Source organism: Microcebus murinus, chromosome 4 (genome assembly GCF_040939455.1).
Source record: "Microcebus murinus isolate Inina chromosome 4, M.murinus_Inina_mat1.0, whole genome shotgun sequence".
Lineage (NCBI taxonomy): Eukaryota > Metazoa > Chordata > Mammalia > Primates > Cheirogaleidae > Microcebus > Microcebus murinus.
The window spans coordinates 92,397,841-92,417,460 of record NC_134107.1 but is presented as its reverse complement, the minus strand read 5'-3'; the positions used below and the strand labels follow the sequence as shown (position 1 = coordinate 92,417,460).

The following is a 19,620-nucleotide window of genomic DNA, read 5'->3' as shown; positions in this document are numbered from 1 at the left end:
GTGAAGCCCAGGTTCCCTTTAAAGGAACCCTGACTTCAGAGGAAGATGTATCCCACTGTGCAGGAAGTGTTCTGCCAAGAAAGAAACGATTCTAATCCTAATTGAAACCAGCTTGTCTGCTTTATCCTCCTTGACAAGGAACATCAGTCTCTAAATATCACATGAGCTTGTCTCTACCAATTTAAAAGTGTCAAAAATATTAAATTGGCATGGAAGTACTAATACTATTAATAATGGAGTGCCAGCGACATTCACTATTGATATGTTACTTTTAAAGACAGTGAAACTTTTTCTTTTAAATTCACGGCTGCAACATAGAACGAACCATTGTTAGTTTTTAGAACTCTTTGTACATTTTTTTTTTTCTCATCCATCCAAGTGTTTACCCAAACCTCTTCAACTGGGAGTCTCTCTGGGCATTTAACAAGACTGGCTGCCGAATGTCAGCGTTTTTTAATGTCAGCTCCTTTGGGCCTGCTTTGCCTTGGTTTCACCGTTAATTACACTGTGCTTCAATTAACATTTGGGAACGAGCCAGTGTGTTAGCCTGAATCAGCATGATCGTGTGTCTACCTCTTTGGCCTTTTTCAGATGAGAAAATTTATTCTTGGAGGTCCTACGAGATTTTGTTTTTTCCACAGAAGGGAATGAGACTCATACCCAGGGACTATGGGATTTGAGGTTTCAGTGGCCCTTGACAGTAGATGGTTAGGAGTACATGCTTGCAGTTACACCAACACTAGCTTCATGATCCTGTGTAAGTTACTAAGGCTCAGAACAACCTTCTCAGAACAACCAAGAAAACAGTGATATTAAACACCATTAGAACAGAATATTGTGAGCATGTAGCAAATGGTAGTTTCTGCTGTTATTATTGGAACAACCAAGAAAAACATTCTTGCCTCTCTCTGCTCTTGCAGAGTGATGGTAGAAAAAGTAATCATGATCAAACAAGGTGATAAGGCAGGTTAGTGGATCTACGCTGGGGCTGTGAGGAGTTTGATGTCACCAGCTTTGGGAAACTCTCATAATTAAAAGACCACGCCAATACAATGGGCAAAGGTTTGTCGCACACTGTATCTTCTAAGAAATAAAGAAATCAGACACTCCAGATATCAGCTTTGGAGGATCCCCGGTGTTTTAGGAACCATTATAAGCAAAGCTGACTTTCTAATTCATCTCTGTTTCCCTTGCTTGCCCTCTCAATAAAAAATAAACAGGTAGATATGGCCAGCCTATTGCTATTAAAGCATCCTGTTGCTTGGGGCCGTGCTCATTAGGCTAGGATAAGTGTACATATAGTATAGGTGTGCATATCACGGAATTGAAGCCACAGGCACAATGTACTTCAATTTTACTTGATTTGAAGTTTAAAAAAATCATATTGTTATATTAAAACAAACAAATCTTACAAAGTGCCATGCAAAATTCACAAGGATTTTTAAGATAAAACACATGTCTTAAAAGAAATTGCATGCTTCTGCCTCTAGGCTTTGGAGAGGCTCATGTTCATTCTCCTCTCCTGTTAGTAGCACTTCAGTGCAGAAGTCTGAGAGGCACTAGTTTGGGTTATTTATAAGCCCCCTGTGGCAGCAAAATAACTCAGAGCAATGTGGATTTAGGGTTATTCAAATATCTAGTCATCTGAAATAAATAATGTTCCTAAGAAGTGATCATATCATTTCTCTTTTACTTGTATGCACCTTTGGTTACTATTTCGGTAGATTTCAGAGAAAATACTGTGCACGGTATTATGCTATCTGCCTGAGGCCTGACTGAAGTTGAAAAGTAGGAATTCTTTCTTCTGATTATTCCTCTACAAACAGAGGATGTTATAATACATTAGGGCTGGAGAAAAAACAAAACAAAACAGAAACTATGAGGAAGAATGACAACTGGCTCTAAAATAGAGGAGGCATTTCCACCATCACACGAAGCAAAGTGTCTGATAACACAATAGTGAAGAATGTGCTGTTTCAACATAAGACCTTGACAGACCAATAATAACAGCAGCTTCTTTGGGGTACTTATTATGAGGCAGGCACTTTACGTGCCTTATCATGACTCTCACAGCAACTGTATTCTATCCCATGTTATGGATGAGGAAACTGAGGCTCTGACTGTAGACCCTGCACCTTTTTCTACCATGATACACTGGCAGCTGTCTTGTGTTTACTGCAGGACTAAAATGATCAAGGAGACCAAATGATCAGGCAAGCCCAACACCATTATGGGGGAACGGAAATATTGTCTTACCTTCAGAGCCCACTCACAATCCTCTAGTGCTCTCTCATAGTCCTCGAGCTTTATATAAGCCTGTAATGACACAAATAGCTGACATTCATACACAACTCTGCATCAGGCAGTCTTCAGTCCTCACAGCAAGAGCAGCTGACCAGCAGGATGGTGATGGACGAGTACCTGGTCCCTACCTAGATGGGTCATGATTCTGGCAAGAAACAATGGCACACTTAATACTGGGTGACCGAGGAGGGTGGAGTACAAGGTCTATTTGCAAGGTGAGGGCGGGGCTTAGGGAAATCGACAAGGGATGTTACAGAATCCCAGGGCTAGCAACAGTGGATGGCAATTACCGTGACTACAAGTTAAGGGGCGGAAGGAGGGAGCAATGAACAAAAATGGGAGAGATTAATATATGAAAAGAACTGCTTGATGTGAGCTGACACCATCACTAGAGCCAAAAGCAGGGAGAATAAATGCCCTAATCGCACCTCCCTCCTTCCCACTGATTTCATGGCCTGAACATGAATGGAAGCCACATGGCTAGGAAGCCAAGGATTCAGTCTACACAGGTCAGCCCCCAGGACACAGCAGGTCAGAAAGGGATTTGGAAAAAACACCCAGCACATGAACCATGTCTACAAAGGAAGAGCTCACTTCTGGAGTCTACCAAGGGCACCAGAAGAACACCAAATGATAAAGAGAATAAAAAAGACAGATAATAAACAAATGCTGGACAGGATGTGGAAAAACTGGAACCCCTACGCACTGCTGATAGGAATGTAAAAGGGTGCAACCCCTTTGGAAGACAGTCTGGCAGTTCTTTAAAAGGTTAAATATAGAGTTACTGTATGACCAAGCAATTCTATTCCTAGATTTATACCCAAGAAGATTGTAAAATATGTCCATAAAAAAACTTGTACATGAATGTTCATAGTAGAATTATTCATAAAATTAATAGTTAAGAAGCAGACACAATCCGAATGTCCATCAACTGTCCGTCAACTGATGGATAAATAAAATGAGGTACATCCATACAATGGAAAATTATTCAGCAATAAAAAATGAAGAATTGACACATACTACAACATGAATGCACCTTGAAAATATGATAAATGAAAGAAGCCAGTCACCAAAAAACAAATATTGTATGATGCCATTTATATGAAATGTCTAGAATGGGCAAATGTATGGCGACAGAAAGTAGATTGGTGGTTGCCTAGGGCGGGGTGGGAATGGGAGGATTGGGGAGTGACAGCTAAAGAGGATGGAGTTCCTTTCCAGCATGATGAAATTTTCAAAATTGATGGTGATTGCACAACTCTGTGATTATACCACTGAAAAACCACTGAATTGTATACTTTAAATGGATGAACTGTATGATATATGAATTATACCTCAATAATGCTGTTACCAAAAAAATGATAAAGTTCTGCTTTTGTCTTCATGAGCACAGCAAGAAGGAAGAAATTCAGGAAATAGGCTGACATTTAAGGGACACTATTGACATGGACCCTTAGTGTCAAACGCCTGGGGTGCTCTGTTAGAATACCCTAGAATTAGTGAAACTCTAGAAAATCAAGAATGGATTCAGAATTCTGTGATCCACTCAAACTAAACCAACGTGAGAACTTAGTTCATTTAAAGTTTCTAAGAACTAAAGGCACATAAACAAATGAAAGACTGTCTTAAATAACTACAGTGGCTACTATAACCTCTCCATTAATTACTGAACACAATAAGTGGTGAATAAATTCTTATCAAGTTGCACTAGGTATATATGAAGCGCCCTTCTTTTGGAGAGCTCCCTAAGCAGCAGCAAGGATCATCGCATTGTAAGAAAGGAAAGGCAGTCACCAAGAGAAGTGGCTCTTCCAGGGTCTCATCGGTCACCAATGATAAAACCAGTACCATGTGTAGGTTTGCCCGTGATCAAAACTGTACCAAGGCACTGCAACACTCTTCACAATGAACCTGGTGAGATATTGTCATGGGCAAGCCAATTACAGGGTCAGTGTTGTAACTCATGGAGAGTCTAAGTACTCAGCCAAAGTGAGGAGAAAGAGCAGGTAGTAGCCAGCTAATGAATTTCTGCAGTGCAGCTCTTCGCTCTAATTGAAAGGAAGCTGGACGTGCTGCTTTCACTAACTTGGGTTCTGCACTAATTGGAGAAGACGACTCGTTGAGCTATTTGCTATTAATATGAAGCATCGCCCTTTCCTCTAGGATCCTGGGTTTCATTTGAGAGTCAGAGGATATGAGGAAGAAGCTGGCATCATTCTAGGACACTGTGGCCATGATGTCATGGCACTCTTATTCAGGATACATACAGACTCTGAAAAAATCTGTATGGGCTGCAACAATTTCTGTACACAGCATTTTATCTGTTCTTTTCTTTTCTTTCCTTTTTTTTTAAGGCTTAGATTCAACACTCTATAACTTCCTCATTCTCTTTTACTTTTCCATATTTTAAAAAGAACTACTTTTTCCAAATAGCAAATAAACTCCAGATTTACCTAAATTACACGAGCAATCTTACTGATCATAATATTACTTTCAGGAGAAAAACAAAGCAACGAAAGGGTAGGTTTTCACTCAAGCTAGCAACACTCAATTCATAGGAGCCTTATTAAGTGTTTTCTAACACTGCATGCATACAGGAGAGGTATTTTAAAAATAGTCAATGGTTCAAATGATTTGTAACACCAGGCAGCACATTTTGCGTTTCTTTGTCTCTGAATAAGCTTTCTCTTTGGGAAAGCTGGAAGGAATCGCTCCTCTAAAGCTTTTCATTTCATTTACTTATATGTATTCACATTCATTCTTAATGTGATTCTTCAGAACTAATCACTGTGCTGCTCAGAATTGGATGCAGTGAAAATGTAACTAATTTAGATGAATCAGGGTATAGTCAGAATTAGATATGTTTGAATTATATAACTTTTTAAAAAGCAATTCAATTTTATTGCTTTCAAATAACTTCAGAGTAACACGATTGAATAAGCATCATTAGGTAGATGTTTTTAGAGACCAAATTTGATGATAAATAAGAAGGAACTATAACTATTGTATTAATTGCTTGCATTTAAATGATTCTTCTGAATTGTCAACAGATACTTATTATATAATTCCCTTAATTGGACTTTTGTGCCTCCAGTCTTAGGTAACTTAACAAGGACTTATTGGACATCTGCTATACAGCATTAGGGGGAAAAGTATATGGCAGCTTTTGGTCTCAAAAAGTCTATGATGTTGTCAGGGTGGTAAAATGTACTGTTAAATGTACTCTGGCCATCTTATTTACTGATTCCCTTCCTTATTACAAGTTTTCTCCACAAATGGGGGTAGTTAAATGACACTTCAATCCTAGTCTGACTTATCTGAATTGCTAAACTAATGAGGTTATACTGTGCTTGGGTTTACTTATCATTAAATTACTGTCACTCTCCAGACTCTCTGGCCTCCAAAAATCCTGTTCTTTCTGACTTTATTCCCCTGATTTTCTTGCTTTCAATACTCTTCCTCAACATACCACAGACAGACAGTCCTAATCTTCAGTTACGGAAATTGGAGCTGATGAGGGCTCTGCTGCAGCCTCTCCCTCTTGTAAATGACAAGGCATCAAGTTCCTCGTACACAGGTCCTGCTGACACATCCCAACCATCAGACAACCAAGGCTATGACTCTGCCAGTTTGTGTTGGGTTCTTTGACCAACAGAGGACTCTGCCACACAAAAACTCAACTACTTCTCAAAGAGAAGCTCACGGGAGACATTTTTGTTCCAGCTGAGAACTATCAGCCTATCCCTTCATTAAGTATCTTTTTTTTTTTTTTTTTTGAGACAGAGTCTCGCTTTGTTCCCCAGGCTAGAGTGAGTGTGGTGGCGTCAGCCTAGCTCACAGCAACCTCAATCTCCTGGGCTAAAGCAATCCTGCTGTCTCAGCCTACTGAGTAGCTGGGACTACAGGCATGCACCACCATGCCTGGCTAATTTTTTCTATATATCTTAGTTGGCCAATTAATTTCTTTCTATTTATAGTAGAGATGGGGTCTTGCTCTTGCTCGGGCTGGTTTAGAACTCCTGACCTCAAGCAATCTACCCGCCTCGGCCTCCCAGAGTGCTAGGATTACAGGCGTGAGCCACCGCGCCCGGCCCCTTCATTAAGTATTAACAGTAAATAATAAACACTTGCATGATGGTTATTTACCCAGTGTCCCAGAAGACTGAGGGACAGCTGTGATATAAACTGAGGCATAAAGGCTTTCTGAAACTCAAACTTTCCAAGAGATTGACTCCAGGCCCATCAGCCATCCAGGTTACCCCAGTCACAGACCCTTAATCTTAAAGAGAGACTGATACGACAGGAACTAACAGGCGGGCAACCCCTAGAAGTCTAAACTCGTGTTGAGAAAGGCGACTTGACAAATCTAGTCACTGGTGGCAGAATTGCAAGGTCTCATCGGTCACTTAATCCCAGTTTCCTCCGTAAGCCACGTGGGCAAGCGCCTGGCCACCATCAGCGACGTGGTAGAGCCGATTCACACCGTGGAGAGGGCTGATTACACGTGGCTCTTCCCAAGTCCTCCGGTGATTCCGGATTGTTAGCCTGACATCAGATCATGGGGAGTGTATTTACACCATGGAAACTGGAAAATGCTATTTACAAATCAGCTATGCCCACATCCCAAACAAGAGCCAGTTGTTAAACATTTCCCAGCCCCGCAGTGGGACCACCTACTCTCACCTTTGTCCATTTTCAGAGGTTTAGTGGCAACTGCCCCCTGAGAAAGCCCCAGGGACACATCCCCGGCTCACTGACCTGGGCGCGGTTGGTATACAGCACCTTCATGTCCTTCAGCTTCTGCAAGCCCTCAGTGTAGCGCAGGACGGCTGTTGCATAATCACCCTTCACAAACGCTTCGTTCCCCTCTTCCTTCAGGGCTAGGAGAATACAAGTCACGCAGGTGAGCTCTCACCACACACTACAAAATTCTTTCAGACTTTATTCCCCTGATTTTCCAAATCTATTTTGAAGATCTTAGCCACCATTGATCCAAAGGGGACTTGTCACTTGTTTCTCTCTGTAGATATTTGAGGATCAGCTTCTTCAAGTATTTTTCCTCCAAGTCCACCCAAAAGTCTAAGTAGCTTCTCAGAAAATGTCAATGTTTCTGCATCAAAGCACAGAACCAAGCCAAGCTTGCCATGGTGACCAAATCTACACATTCAATGTCCCATAAAGAGGGTCAAATAATTTTCTCTCAAATATGGAATCATCTAGATCTGCAGCCCTGGGTGGTATGAACTAAATGCTGAAAGCATTCCTCTGTCGTATGTATCTCCCCCCTAGCACACACAACCCTGTCTGTTTCTTTCTCTTCCTTCATTTTTCGTCTCCTTTCTCAAACCTTTGTTTCATTTTTCTTTTTCACTTCTTCATCTATGCCTCAGGCAAGCCACTGATACCTCACTCCCAACCCTCCCCGTTTTCTAAGTATTGTTTAGGACTGTTTGATCTGCTAACTCCATCCGTATGTTTTAGAAAGAGGTTTGACTGTGGAGGCAGACTGAGGGCTATGTCCTACTCCCTGGCTCTTTGCAGCAGAAAGAGAGAACAGACCACCAATGATTTCTGCCTGGTCAATCCCACTGCTTCAGGCCCACCACAAACCTGTGGACCGGCAGTCTTCATGCACCCGAACATTAGCATATAGAGTCTCATGTGCTCTTTCTAGCACAAATCATCCCAGCTATTGAAAGGGAAGGGCTGACAATTACCGTCTGCTAAGACTTGGTTTTCCCTTCTTCTCTTGGCTCGTTCCTTTGCATCCTTCTCCACAGATGTCAAGAAGGCCTCTGACAGCAGAGTAATTTCAAATATTCAAAAGAAAAATCCAAATACTATAATCAGTTCTTTAGTTCAAATTCAGAAGAGAGCTACTTTAGAATTTTAGAGCCACACTTCTCATGCATACACACGTAGGCACACACACGTGCACACTCACAATTCTGAGGCAACTAAAATGACATTTTCTTAATTTGACATTAAATGGTAATGTGTGATGTATTATTATACATGATGGCTATGACTGTGCTTCAAATTTGAATTATGTCTTTTAAAAGAGTTTTTCTTTGAAGAATGACTTTTTTTTTTCCATTTAGCATAATGAGCTTCTGCGCTGAGCAACAAAGAAACTACCTGGATCCCTTGAATAGCTAAGAGTAAACTGGAGGTTACAGAATAACTGCATTCAGTTTACAAAAGACTGGTCAGGAGCTAACAGAGAAACACTGCTGAGTGTTGTCCCCTCTGACCACTAGTAACAGAACTAGGTGATCAGCAAGTTTTTGTTCACAGGTTGTTTGAAACCCCACAGGCTAGAATTTAAGGGTCTAGAAGCTACAATCAGTAAAAACGGATCCTAAAGAAACACTACAAATTGGGAAGAGAGATGCTTACCTGAGTCCATTTCTTCTGCATTCTGCAGGACATAGGTTACCATGAAAACAAAGAAACAGATTTCAAAAACCACATTCTGATTTATATGTATATACACCAAGCAGGCAAATCAATTACAAATGAGAGCCAGGTCATTTCCCTTAACCACCAATACCGACAGGCTCAAAACTCAGGGCTTGCTTTCAATCAGGAAATCTGATTATGGGCACAACTGCTGTGGGGCTGAGTCTGCAGAAATGAGGCTGCTCAGGTCAAGGGAGCTCAGCTGTGGCTGTATGAGCTGGAAATACAAGTTAGTGAAATATATTGCCTTAACAGTGTAGCATAAATATATTACGTATATGCTCAGGGGATGGAGAGGCCAAAGTTTCATTGAAACAGACCCAAAGGGTTATTTAAAGATGATCCAGACCAAGGGGAAAAAAATCAGAGTTTCCTTGTAGAAAATAAATCTAGTCAATCTACGAAACAAAAGACGATTTCAGCCTCACCAGACAGTTGGAGATTAAACTATTCCCTCAATGTAGGTCTTCTCATTGTATTTAATTATATAGCTTCATAATAGAAAAGGAAACCTTCATAGGAGCTTGTGGAGGACTGATCACAGTCTTGTTCAAGGTGGTCCAGCATTCGTCCACCTCTTGGTCTTCCTCCATAAGCTGTAGTCTCTTTTCTGTCTCAAGGACAGCTTTCTGTTGCACAACTGGGTCATCAGAATTCATCTCCTGAATTAAATTGGCTAGAGGAGAAATAAGATGTGAATCAATCAAACAAGGTCTTCAAAAGGAAATACTCCATTCATTAGAAAGGATAATATCAAAAATTTATGGGGAAGTCTTAAGAAAAAAAGCAATAGAAAGCAAAATTGAGCAATGAGAACCAATGTGAAAAAAATAAGAGCAGGATTTGTTTCACCTATAAAAAGCTGCAGGAGAATTTAACTATGGGCTTCAAGGAACAGAGTTTTAAGCCAGTATTAATTCAACAATAATTTATGGAGAGCTTATAATGAGTTAGATACTATGCTGACTGCTATAGTTAATGATGATGAATAAAAAAGATTCTTTTTCTTTGAAGAGCTTATGATCTTATGTGGGAGACAAACATGTAAGTACAGGCAGCTCTGAGAACCCAAAACAACAGCCCTTAACCCTGTCCTACCTGTCTTCACTTTATTGCCTACTCAGCTTACATTCCACAATCTATCACTTGGCAGCCACCCTGCCCACACACTCAACTCCCTTGCCCTCCCAGCCCACCTACTGATAAAACTCTAATTCTAGACGAATCCAACCACCCACCTCTTTTTTTCAGGGATGCTGAGTACTGAGGGAGAGAGACAGATGCTGGTCCCAACTCACCTGGACTTTCAATGATGGACAGCCATCCTTGTTATCCTAGGCTATCTTTCTGTCATTCTCCCAAAGACTTTTTTTTTAAATTTTTTTTTTAATTTTAGCGTATTATGGCAGTACAAGTGTTAAGGTTACGTATATTGCCCATGCCCCCCCTTCAAGTCAGAGCTTCAAGTGTGTCCATTCCCTAAACTTTGCACATCTTACTCATAGTGTTTGTATATACCCATCCCCTCTTTCCCCCTCCCACCTGCCTGACACCCGATAAATGTTATTCCTGTATGTCCACTTAGGTGTTGATCCGTTAATACCAATTTGCTGGTGAGTACCTGTGGTGCTTGTTTTTCCATTCTTGAAATACTTCATTTAGTAGAATGGGTTCCAGCTCTATCCAGGAATATATAAGAGGTGCTATATCACCATTGTTTCTTAAAGCTGAGTAGTATTCCATGGTATACATATACCACATTTTATTAATCCACTCATGAATTGATGGGCACTTGGGTTGTTTCCACAGCTTTGCGATTGTGAATTGTGAGGCTATAAACATTCAAGCGCAGGTGTCTTTTTCATAAATAAATGCTGGCATGGATGTGGAGAGATAGGAACACTCCTACACTGCTGGTGAGACTGCAAACTAGTTCAACCTCTGTGGAAAGCAATATGGAGATACCTCAAAGCGATACAAAAGTCATAAAGCGACTTTTGATCTTTTGGGTAGATGCCTAGTAGTGGGATTACTGGATCAAATGGTAGATCCACTTGTATCGCTTTGAGGTATCTCCATATTGCTTTCCACAGAGGTTGAACTAGTTTGCAGTCTCACCAGCAGTGTAGGAGTGTTCTTATCTCTCCACATCCATGCCAGCATTTATAGTTTGTCTCTCAAATACTTTTAAAAGTTTTCTGTAATCCAAATGTGACTATCTCAAACAGATGACCTTACTTATCAATTCAGAGAGGAAGGAGATACTATCAACTTCCTGCCATTAAAACTACAAAACTGCCTGCCCTACACCTACAATCATCTGTCCTTCCTTCCTACCACAAGGAAAAGGTGTCCCTCCTCCCGTATGAGGCTAATCCCTCATTGTGTCCTCAGGATCCCACCATCCTCTTTTGCATCATCAAGAACCCTGCATCACCAATTAATTATCCCATTTCGGCAATGTTTTCAACCTCTTCTATTTGAACAGCTTCTTCCTAAAGGTATTTATACACTTTAAGTCTCTCCCAATGCCCTATCTCCTCACTTTCACAACTAAAATTCCTTGAAGGTACTTCCCATTTCTTCATTTCTTACTGATTCTTCATGGAAATTTCTTTTCAAAAATTTTAGTTGTAAAATATCTCACACATACAGGAAATAGCATAACAGACATGTTTGTTTCCACACCATCTGTAAGTTAACACAGATCCTTTCTCCAGCAGGTTTTAATGTTTAGTATTTGCATCATTTAGCTTTTGCTGCGCAACAGACCACTCCAAAACTTTGCCACTGAAAACAAGCCACTGTTATTTAGCTTAGTTTATAATTCTCTGGGTCAGCAATCTGAGCTGGACTTAGCTGCCTGGTTTTTCTCCTGGTTTCAGCAGGGCTCACACTTGTATCTGTGGTTGGCCGTCGGTCACCTAAATGGCTCTGCGTTGGAAGTTGACTGGCAATTGGCTGAAGCAATGGGGACAACCAGGGAGAGCCTGTCTCATTCTCCAGCAGGGGTTCCCAAGAGTGGCAAAAGAGCAAGATCCAAAGCACACCCACTTTTCAAGCCTCTGCTTGAGTCATGTTTGTAAACATCCCTTTGGCCAAAGCAAGTCACATGGCCAAGCAAGATTCAAGGAGTGGAGAGGGAAAAAAAAACACAAAAGATTACTACAGACTTTTGATGGGAAGAAAGAAATTTGTGACCATTTTTACAATCTACTGGAGTATTTATGTATGTGTACTAAAACACTTAAAATACATGGTTGTATAAAATGTGCATTCTTTTGCAACCTACTTTTTTCTCTTAATATGCTTTAGACATTTGTTCTTGATGTATTAATATATAGTTCCAGTTGATTTGTTTAAATCATTATAGATAGCTGTCACTCCACCTTCTTATTAATAGATAGCCATGGGGTTTGTTTGGTTTTATTTTTTGCTACAGTAAACAAATGCTGAATTGAGTCCCTATATCTATAATACATACTTCCTTGTGCACATGTTACATAGTCTTCAGGCTATGGCTGTATCAATTTTTACTCCTACAAGCAATATACAAAAGAAAGAGTTCCCACTCTTCCACATTCTTGTCAACACTTGTTACATCAAACTTTTTAATTGTTGCCAATATGATGAATGGGAATGACAACTCACTAATGTTTTAATTTGCATTTTGCTGAATATGATTAGAATTGGGCATCTTCTTATTGTTTTGCAGGCCATTTGGATTTCCTCTTCTGTGAAGAGCCTGTTCCTATCCTTGGCCAATATTCTATCGGGTCATTTGTCTCTTATTGTATGATTTCCTTTTTTTAATTTTAATTAAATTAAATTTTTAATTTAAAAATTTTTAATTTAAATTAAATTAATTTAAATTTTTTTAGAGATCTCACTTTGTTGTCCAGGCCAGAGGCAAACTTCTGGGCTTAAAAGTGATCCTCCTGCCTCAGCCTCCTGAGTAGTTGGGACTATTGGGGCATGCCACCCTGCCTAGCTGATTTCTTTATATATTCTGGACTGGTTACATATATTTGCAAACATCTTTTCCTTGGCTATGGTTTGTCTTTTCATTTGTTTTTATGGAAACTTTCATTAAAAATATTTAAATTTTAATGTGTTAAATCTTTTCCATTTGTAATTCTTTTCCTTTGTAATTTATGCCTTTTGTGCCATTAAGGTTATAAATACACTCTCTTCTGGTGGCTTCTCAAAGTTTTAAAGTTTTATTTTTTTCATTAAGGTATTTAATCCACCTGCAGCTGATTCTTGTGCAGGGCAGGGGTATCTCTGCTGAGGAGTCCCTGCCTTCCCCACTGATGCATCTTGTCACCCCTGTTACATGTGTGAATCTGCTCTGGGCTCTGCATTCCTTTCCACTTGATTTTACTTGTCTTTTCCAGCACCAAAAGCTTTATGCATTAATTACTATAGCTTTCTCATAAATCTTGAACATTGAGTAGGTACAGTTGTCCTACCTTCTTTTTTTCCTGCAGAATTTTCTTGGTTATTCTTGGTCCTTTCCTCTTCCATGTGAACTTTAGAATCCATTTATTGCATTTTAGTGCAAACCACTTTTGGGATTTTGATCTAAACTGTATACACTGCATAGAATAATTTGAGGAGAACTGACATTTTACCAGATGGGTCTTCCCATTCATGATAAAGTATGTCTCCATTAATTTAGATCTTCTTTTATGTTTTTTAATTACATTTTTTAATTATACTCCATACTTCATTTTTAATTTCATTAGTTTCTCCCTAATGTCCTTTCTCTGTTCCAGGATCTCATCCAGGATACCACATAACATTTAGTCATGCCTCCTTAGGCTTTTCTGAGCTGTGACAACTACTCAGAGTTTCCTTGTTTTTGATGACCTTGACAGTTTTGAGGATTACTGGTCAGGTATTTTGTACAATGTTCTTCACTTTGGGTTTATATGGTATTTCCTTCATGCCTGGGGTTGTGGGATTTGGGGAGGATGGCTACAGCATATCATGTCAAGGGTACATGCTATCAAAACCTTGATCATCTGTCTATGGAAGTGTTTGTCAGCTTTCTCCACTATGAAGTTACTTTTCTCCCTCTCTGTCCTTACTGCACTCTTTGGAAGCAAGTCACTATGTGTATCTCACATTTAGGGGGTGGACAGTCATGCTCCACCTCCTTGAGCAGAGAGTCTCTACATAAATTATTTGGAATGAATTTACTGCTCCTGGGGTAAACACAAGTTCCTCACCAAGGTTTTCAAGGTCTTCCTGATCTGGCCTCTCCACACTCAGATGAGACCCTTCTCTCCAGTCACCTGGGGCTTTTTATTCCTTCAGCTTCTCAAAGGTACCACACTCTCTCCTAACTCCCAGCTGTCCTACCCCTGATTTCCTACTTCCTAGGATACTCCCCCGCCCTCTTTGCAATGGCCAACTCCTACTAACTCTTCAGATTTTTGGTTAAATCTCACTTCTTCAGGAAAATCTTATTTGACTTCTATTATGGACTGAATTGCACCCCCCTCCAAATTCATATGATGAAACTCTTACCCCCAAGATGACTATATGTGGAGACAGTATCTTTAAAGAGGCAATTAAATGAGTCATAAGGGTGGACCATAATCCAGTATGACCGGTATGCTTATAAGAAGAGAGACACCAAACACATGCACGCACAAAGAGCTGACCTCATGAACACAGAGGGAGAAGGTGGCCATCTACGAGTTAAGGAGAGAGGCCTCAGAGGAATCTAAGCCTGCCTACACATTGATCTTGGACTTTTAGATTCCAGAACTGTGAGGAAATATATTTCCGTCGTTTAAGCCACCCAGCCTGTGCTATTGTTACAGCAGCCTCAGCAGACTAACACAACCCACTAAGCTGGGTTAGACTCCAATACTTTGCAAGTCTCTCTTTTTATCATGTATCACACTAGAAATTACTTCTTAATATGTTTTTCCCACTGGACTGTAGATATCATGAAGAAAGGAAATTCTTTTGCTGTATTCTCCAGTGCCTAGCAAAACTCAACACACAGCAAGAGGCCAAGAAAGGAATGGATAGAATTTATGCACATGTGGCTACATAAATTTAATTTAAAATGAAATAAAAGTAGAAATCCCTCAGTCACGCAAACACATTTCAAATGTTCAATAACCATATGTGGCCGGTGGCTACCACAGTGTACAGTGCAGATTACAGAATATTTCCATAATCACAGAAAGTTCTATTGGGCAGTGCTGATAAAAACGATACCTGAATGAACTTTGAGTATGAGTAAAGTCTGCCAGGTAAAGAAAGATGGGGAGGCAGAGGGAATGACAAAGACCCACTGCAGAGTATGAAACACTAGAGTATGTGTGGGAAACTATCAGCAGTTTGTTGCTGCTCAAGTGTGAGGGAGGGAGAGATGAGGGAGGTAAGGACAAGGTCATGGGAGGACTTAAGTCCTGATGAGAGCACGGGATTTATTGTGACTGCAAAAGGAATCCAAGCAGAGAAGTGTCTGGGTCAGATTTGCATTTTAGATACATTACTCTGTGGGGAGTATAAACCTGGAGGCAGGAAAAACAATTAGGGGGTTGTTGAAATAGTCTGGGTGGGAGGAACCAGTACACAGGGAGGGCTGCAGAGGATGAAGCTGGAAAAAGAAACCACAACTAGAGGGGATACAGGGTTGAGAGATGGGAAGAACCCAGTATGACTTGTGAATTTCTGAATGGTGGTGCCACTAACTGAGACCAGGATGAAGGGGAAGGAAGGAGAAGCAGTTTTTATTTGGGAGGGGGAGGGTGGAGAGAGAAAGAGATTAATAATTTAATTTTGGACACATTAAACTTGAGGTATTTGTGAGATACAGGAGGTATGACAGTTGACCACAGTGGCTGAGGCTCAGGAAAGATGGCTAGGTGTCAATTTAGATGTGGGGGTCACCAGCAAACAGGTGGTAGGTAAAATCACATGCTCAGACTAGACTGGCTGAAGAGCAAGGTGAGCAGGGGCTAAGTCCAGAACTCCACGGAACAGCATTCAGGGATGAGCACAAGAGCCACACAAAGAACACATTTGGGATGTATCACCGATGAAGTTACCCAAACTATTTTTAAAACCATTTTATTCTTTGGACCCATACAATCTCCTGGAAGCAGCAACTCCAACATATTTATATTTGCTATGTGGGTTTGTTTGCTTGTTGGTTTGTTTCTGTACTCAAATAAGCTACCTGAAGTTTGAACAGGGAGAGACAGTTTGGAATTTCCTGAATGTCATCTGTGAGATCAAAGTCTATATTCTTTGAGATCCCACCCTTCTGAGCTGGGGAAGGGATCTTCTGCCTAGAGGAAGAGAGAGAAGGGAATGACAATCATAAGCCATCCATGTAAACTTATGGATCCCGAGGGAAAGCCACTTGATGTGGCCTCCGCAACTCAAAACCAGAAATGGCTCTACCCTAGAATAGGAGGGGTCCCAGACTGATCAAGGAAGATCATAGGTGATCTCCAAGGGAACAGCTAGGCTCATTGTCAATAGGGAAATAGCAGCTCCTTTTGACCCAATTCTTCATAGAAGGGGACAAAATATGGGAAGAGAGATGTCAGCCTGAATTCCAACCAGAATGTTAACAGTTTCTCTGATACTAATTAACAGGCAGAAAATACTGCCCCAAGGCTATAATGTAACTTGCTTCTCAATACTCTGTTTAATTTCAATTACATTTTTTTCTTAAGACTCATAAACCTGTCAGGCAACCCAGGAACTAAGAGTAATCATTTCTCTTTAGACACACCACCTACCTAAAGCAGAATTTAATTTGTTTATGATTTACTGGTACTTACTAATTTCATCCACATTTTTAAGAAATTTCCGCAAATCTTTCTCTTGATCATCAGCCATTGTGTGCCAGAAGCCCTAAGAGAGGCAGCATAAATGATAAAATTAATAATAATAAAACACTAAACAGAACCGTCAGGCTTATTAGCCTTCTAAAACTAAGAGCTAAGCGATTACTTTTAAGGCATTTGTGTTTATAAACATCATGACTAACAGCAAGGTGATCCATTTCACTCCAACCACTGTTTAAGGCCAAAACACATTTATTATTTGTGGCGATACTTCCAGAAAGCTACTGCCAGCCCTCCTTCCACTGGGGAAAACGCTCTGCAAATAGTTCCTCCAAAGCCAACTTCAATCCCTGTGATTCAGGTACCTGGCATGAAGGAGACTAAGCAGAGAGCAGCTGCCAGGCTGCCAGGGTGAGAGGAGCATGCTAACAACTGACTTTGATCATGACAGGTGGCAGTGAGACAGACAGGTAACCAGAGATGGGGCAATTTGCATCTAAATGTCCATGCTTGTTCACAATATAAGCTTCCGGCTAGACTCTGAGGAGTGAAGAGAAACTACAAATTGGCTGAGGGGATTATTAGAATGTGATGCTATCCAGCACCAGTGTCTCTCCCCCTGTCCAGGGACAATTCAGTTAAATTTGAGAAGGCTTAATAGGGTACCCCAAGATTCATTCACAGACCATAAGAATCATCTAAACTTGTTAAATGGACAGATTCCTTGGTCTTAGCCCCAGGGATTCTCAGTCAGTAAACCTGGGATAGTGCCCATGAATGTTTTTTTTTTTTAAATACTCTCCAGGTGATTCTGATTTACAATTAGGTTTATTACTGACAGTAGGTGTGTTACACCTATAACTGGAAATTAGAAATCTGCCATGAACAAGGTGCCAATTATTTAATATCTGAGTCTCAATGTCCTTATCTCCACCAATTACAAGCTGTGTGACCTTGGCTCAAGTCAAAACCTCTCTGAGCCTCAGAATCCTCACCCATCCTATGGAACTGATAATATAAACTGAACCCCGGGGAGGACTATCCTGGGGACGGATGTAAAGCACCAGGCACGCAATGAGTGTCACTGTGAGCCACCCTTACCTACAAAACAGGAGGTGGGGGTGTGGCTTAACTGAATGATCGCTAGTGTTCCTTCCAGGCCAAACTCCCCCTGAACTGGGCCCAGTGAAGCGCATGAACTTGTCCAAGGTTAGAGGTCAGAGGGCAGGCTCGACACTTCCATGGACAGGGGCAGCCACCTGCTCCCAGGGCATGGATCTAAAGGTGCACACTGCCTGGCCAAGGCCACCCACGGCGGGGGAGAGGGCCCGAGCAGGCCCAGGCCAAGTTTCACCCCGCAGGGCCCGCGGCGGCGGGGACGCGTGCCCGCGCCTGCCTCGCACGCCCCAGAGCGCGCCGTTGCCCGGCAACCGCTCCCCAGCGTCCGCCCGCCCAGTGCTCTCCATGGCGGGTCAGGCCGCGGCCGGCACCGTCCCCCGGCGCTGCGGCACAAACCAGCGAGCAGTGCTCCGCTCCGAAGGCCAGGCCAGGACCCGGGCCCGGGGGTACCTCGGGGTCGCTCCGCCGCACTGACCTGACGCGCCCGCAGATGGACAGGAAATGGCGGTCGAGGCGGGGGCGGGGCCGGGGGCGGGGCCAGGCAAGGGCGAGGGCGGGGCCAGGGGCGAGAGCGGAAGACGCTCGGACTCTCCACCGAGGAGCTCTAGGTCGGAGCGCACGGCCAAGTTCAAGGCCAAGCTGGGGGCTGGGATGCCCAGAGTGGGCGCCTGAGGGCCGGAGGATGGAGAGGTGCTGAGAGCTGGTCTCTAAAGTAGCAAAAAGATCTTGCTTCTTTTTCTTCTAAGGAGATGGGTCTCACTCCCATTAGTTTAATACCCTTAGCACGAAAGAGCAAAGTGTCCATCGTACTTGGGAGAGACAGCCTTGGGTCTGAATCTGGTTTTGTTTATTGATAAATATGTGCGCTTTGGAGAGGTTTGAGTAACCTCTCTGATCCTCAGTTTTCTCATCTATAAAATGGAGAAATGGCACTTTCTCATGAGGTTTATGGTGAAAGTGCCTGGTGCCCAGCTAGTAGGAATAAGTGGGTGGTAGTTAATATCCAGGGAATGAATCATGGTAGGCTTCAGAGCATGATGAGCTAACCGGCCTTTTCACACTCTGAATACATGCACACACATTTTAAAAGTTCCCAGGTTATTTTCCCGAACAAAAAGCTCAGTGTGTTGTATGCTGGGTTACCAAGGGAAAAATGCAGGTTTGAGGGAAACGTAAGCTCAGGTTTCTTGAGCCTAAGCTGATGCTCAGAGTCACCTGGGACTTCTTGGCCGATTTGAGAGTGCTTTATGGAAACCTGTTTGATGGGGAAAGAGAAGCCTCTAGAGAGAGAATTTACCAGAAAGGGGAGGGGCCCAGGCATGGACAGCTAGCTCTAACATTGATTCCAGGTACAGCCTGTTGACTCTGTCTTGTGACCTATGCCCTACAGGATGCATGCCTGAGCCCTATGGAGAAGAGACGTACTGTTTGAAGTCTCTAGGAGGCATTGGCACGTGCAGTCCTGCTTGGGTACCCCTCTAATGAAACATAGCACAAAGGAGCCAAGGGTATTCTCTTCCTTTGGCAGCTGAATGGGTACAGCTTCAGGAGAGTGAGTTTTTTGACACATCAGCTCTTGCAGGAGGCAGTGGGACCTGGGGGACCCAACAGTACATGGTCACAGTGGCTGTCCTGAGGAACTGAGGGACCTCACGAGAGGTAGCAGAGAAGGAAGCTGCCTGGCAGGAGCAGGGTTGTTGGTGAGCACAGGTCTGGCACACTCTAGGTTTCCTCAGAAAGTCAAAGGGTACTTAGATACCTTAGAACCTGTGGGAATTGATGGAGACAAGAACCAGTGACATTTTGGTTATTGCTGTTAGTATCATCCCATTTTTCTCTCAGATTTGTGAGGTCTTGAGCACACAAAGGCTGTATGCCTGTAGTCCCCAACCTCAGGGTGTTTCTTGTC

General features: G+C 42.1%; 1 protein-coding gene across 4 annotated transcripts in view; it reads right to left on the bottom strand.

Moving 5' to 3' along the window:
• Window positions 1-19,620, bottom strand: part of TTC12 (tetratricopeptide repeat domain 12) — a 77,309-nt gene that overhangs the window by 39,317 nt on the left and 18,372 nt on the right. Inside the window, exons 1-7 of one of the 4 annotated variants that reach the window (XM_012761134.2) lie at window positions 18,187-18,238; window positions 16,587-16,659; window positions 9,279-9,442; window positions 8,704-8,725; window positions 8,022-8,099; window positions 7,063-7,184; window positions 2,257-2,316 (exon numbers count right to left, since the gene is read on the bottom strand). In XM_012761134.2, the coding sequence (XP_012616588.1) occupies window positions 2,257-2,316; window positions 7,063-7,184; window positions 8,022-8,099; window positions 8,704-8,725; window positions 9,279-9,442; window positions 16,587-16,644 (504 nt within the window). In that variant the 5' untranslated portion in view covers window positions 16,645-16,659; window positions 18,187-18,238. Of the gene's footprint in view, window positions 1-2,256; window positions 2,317-7,062; window positions 7,185-8,021; window positions 8,100-8,703; window positions 8,726-9,278; window positions 9,443-16,586; window positions 16,660-17,693; window positions 17,987-18,107; window positions 18,239-19,620 lie in introns of those variants that run through there. The other 3 variants (XM_012761136.2, XM_012761135.2, XM_076002519.1) reach the window with 3 other exon arrangements.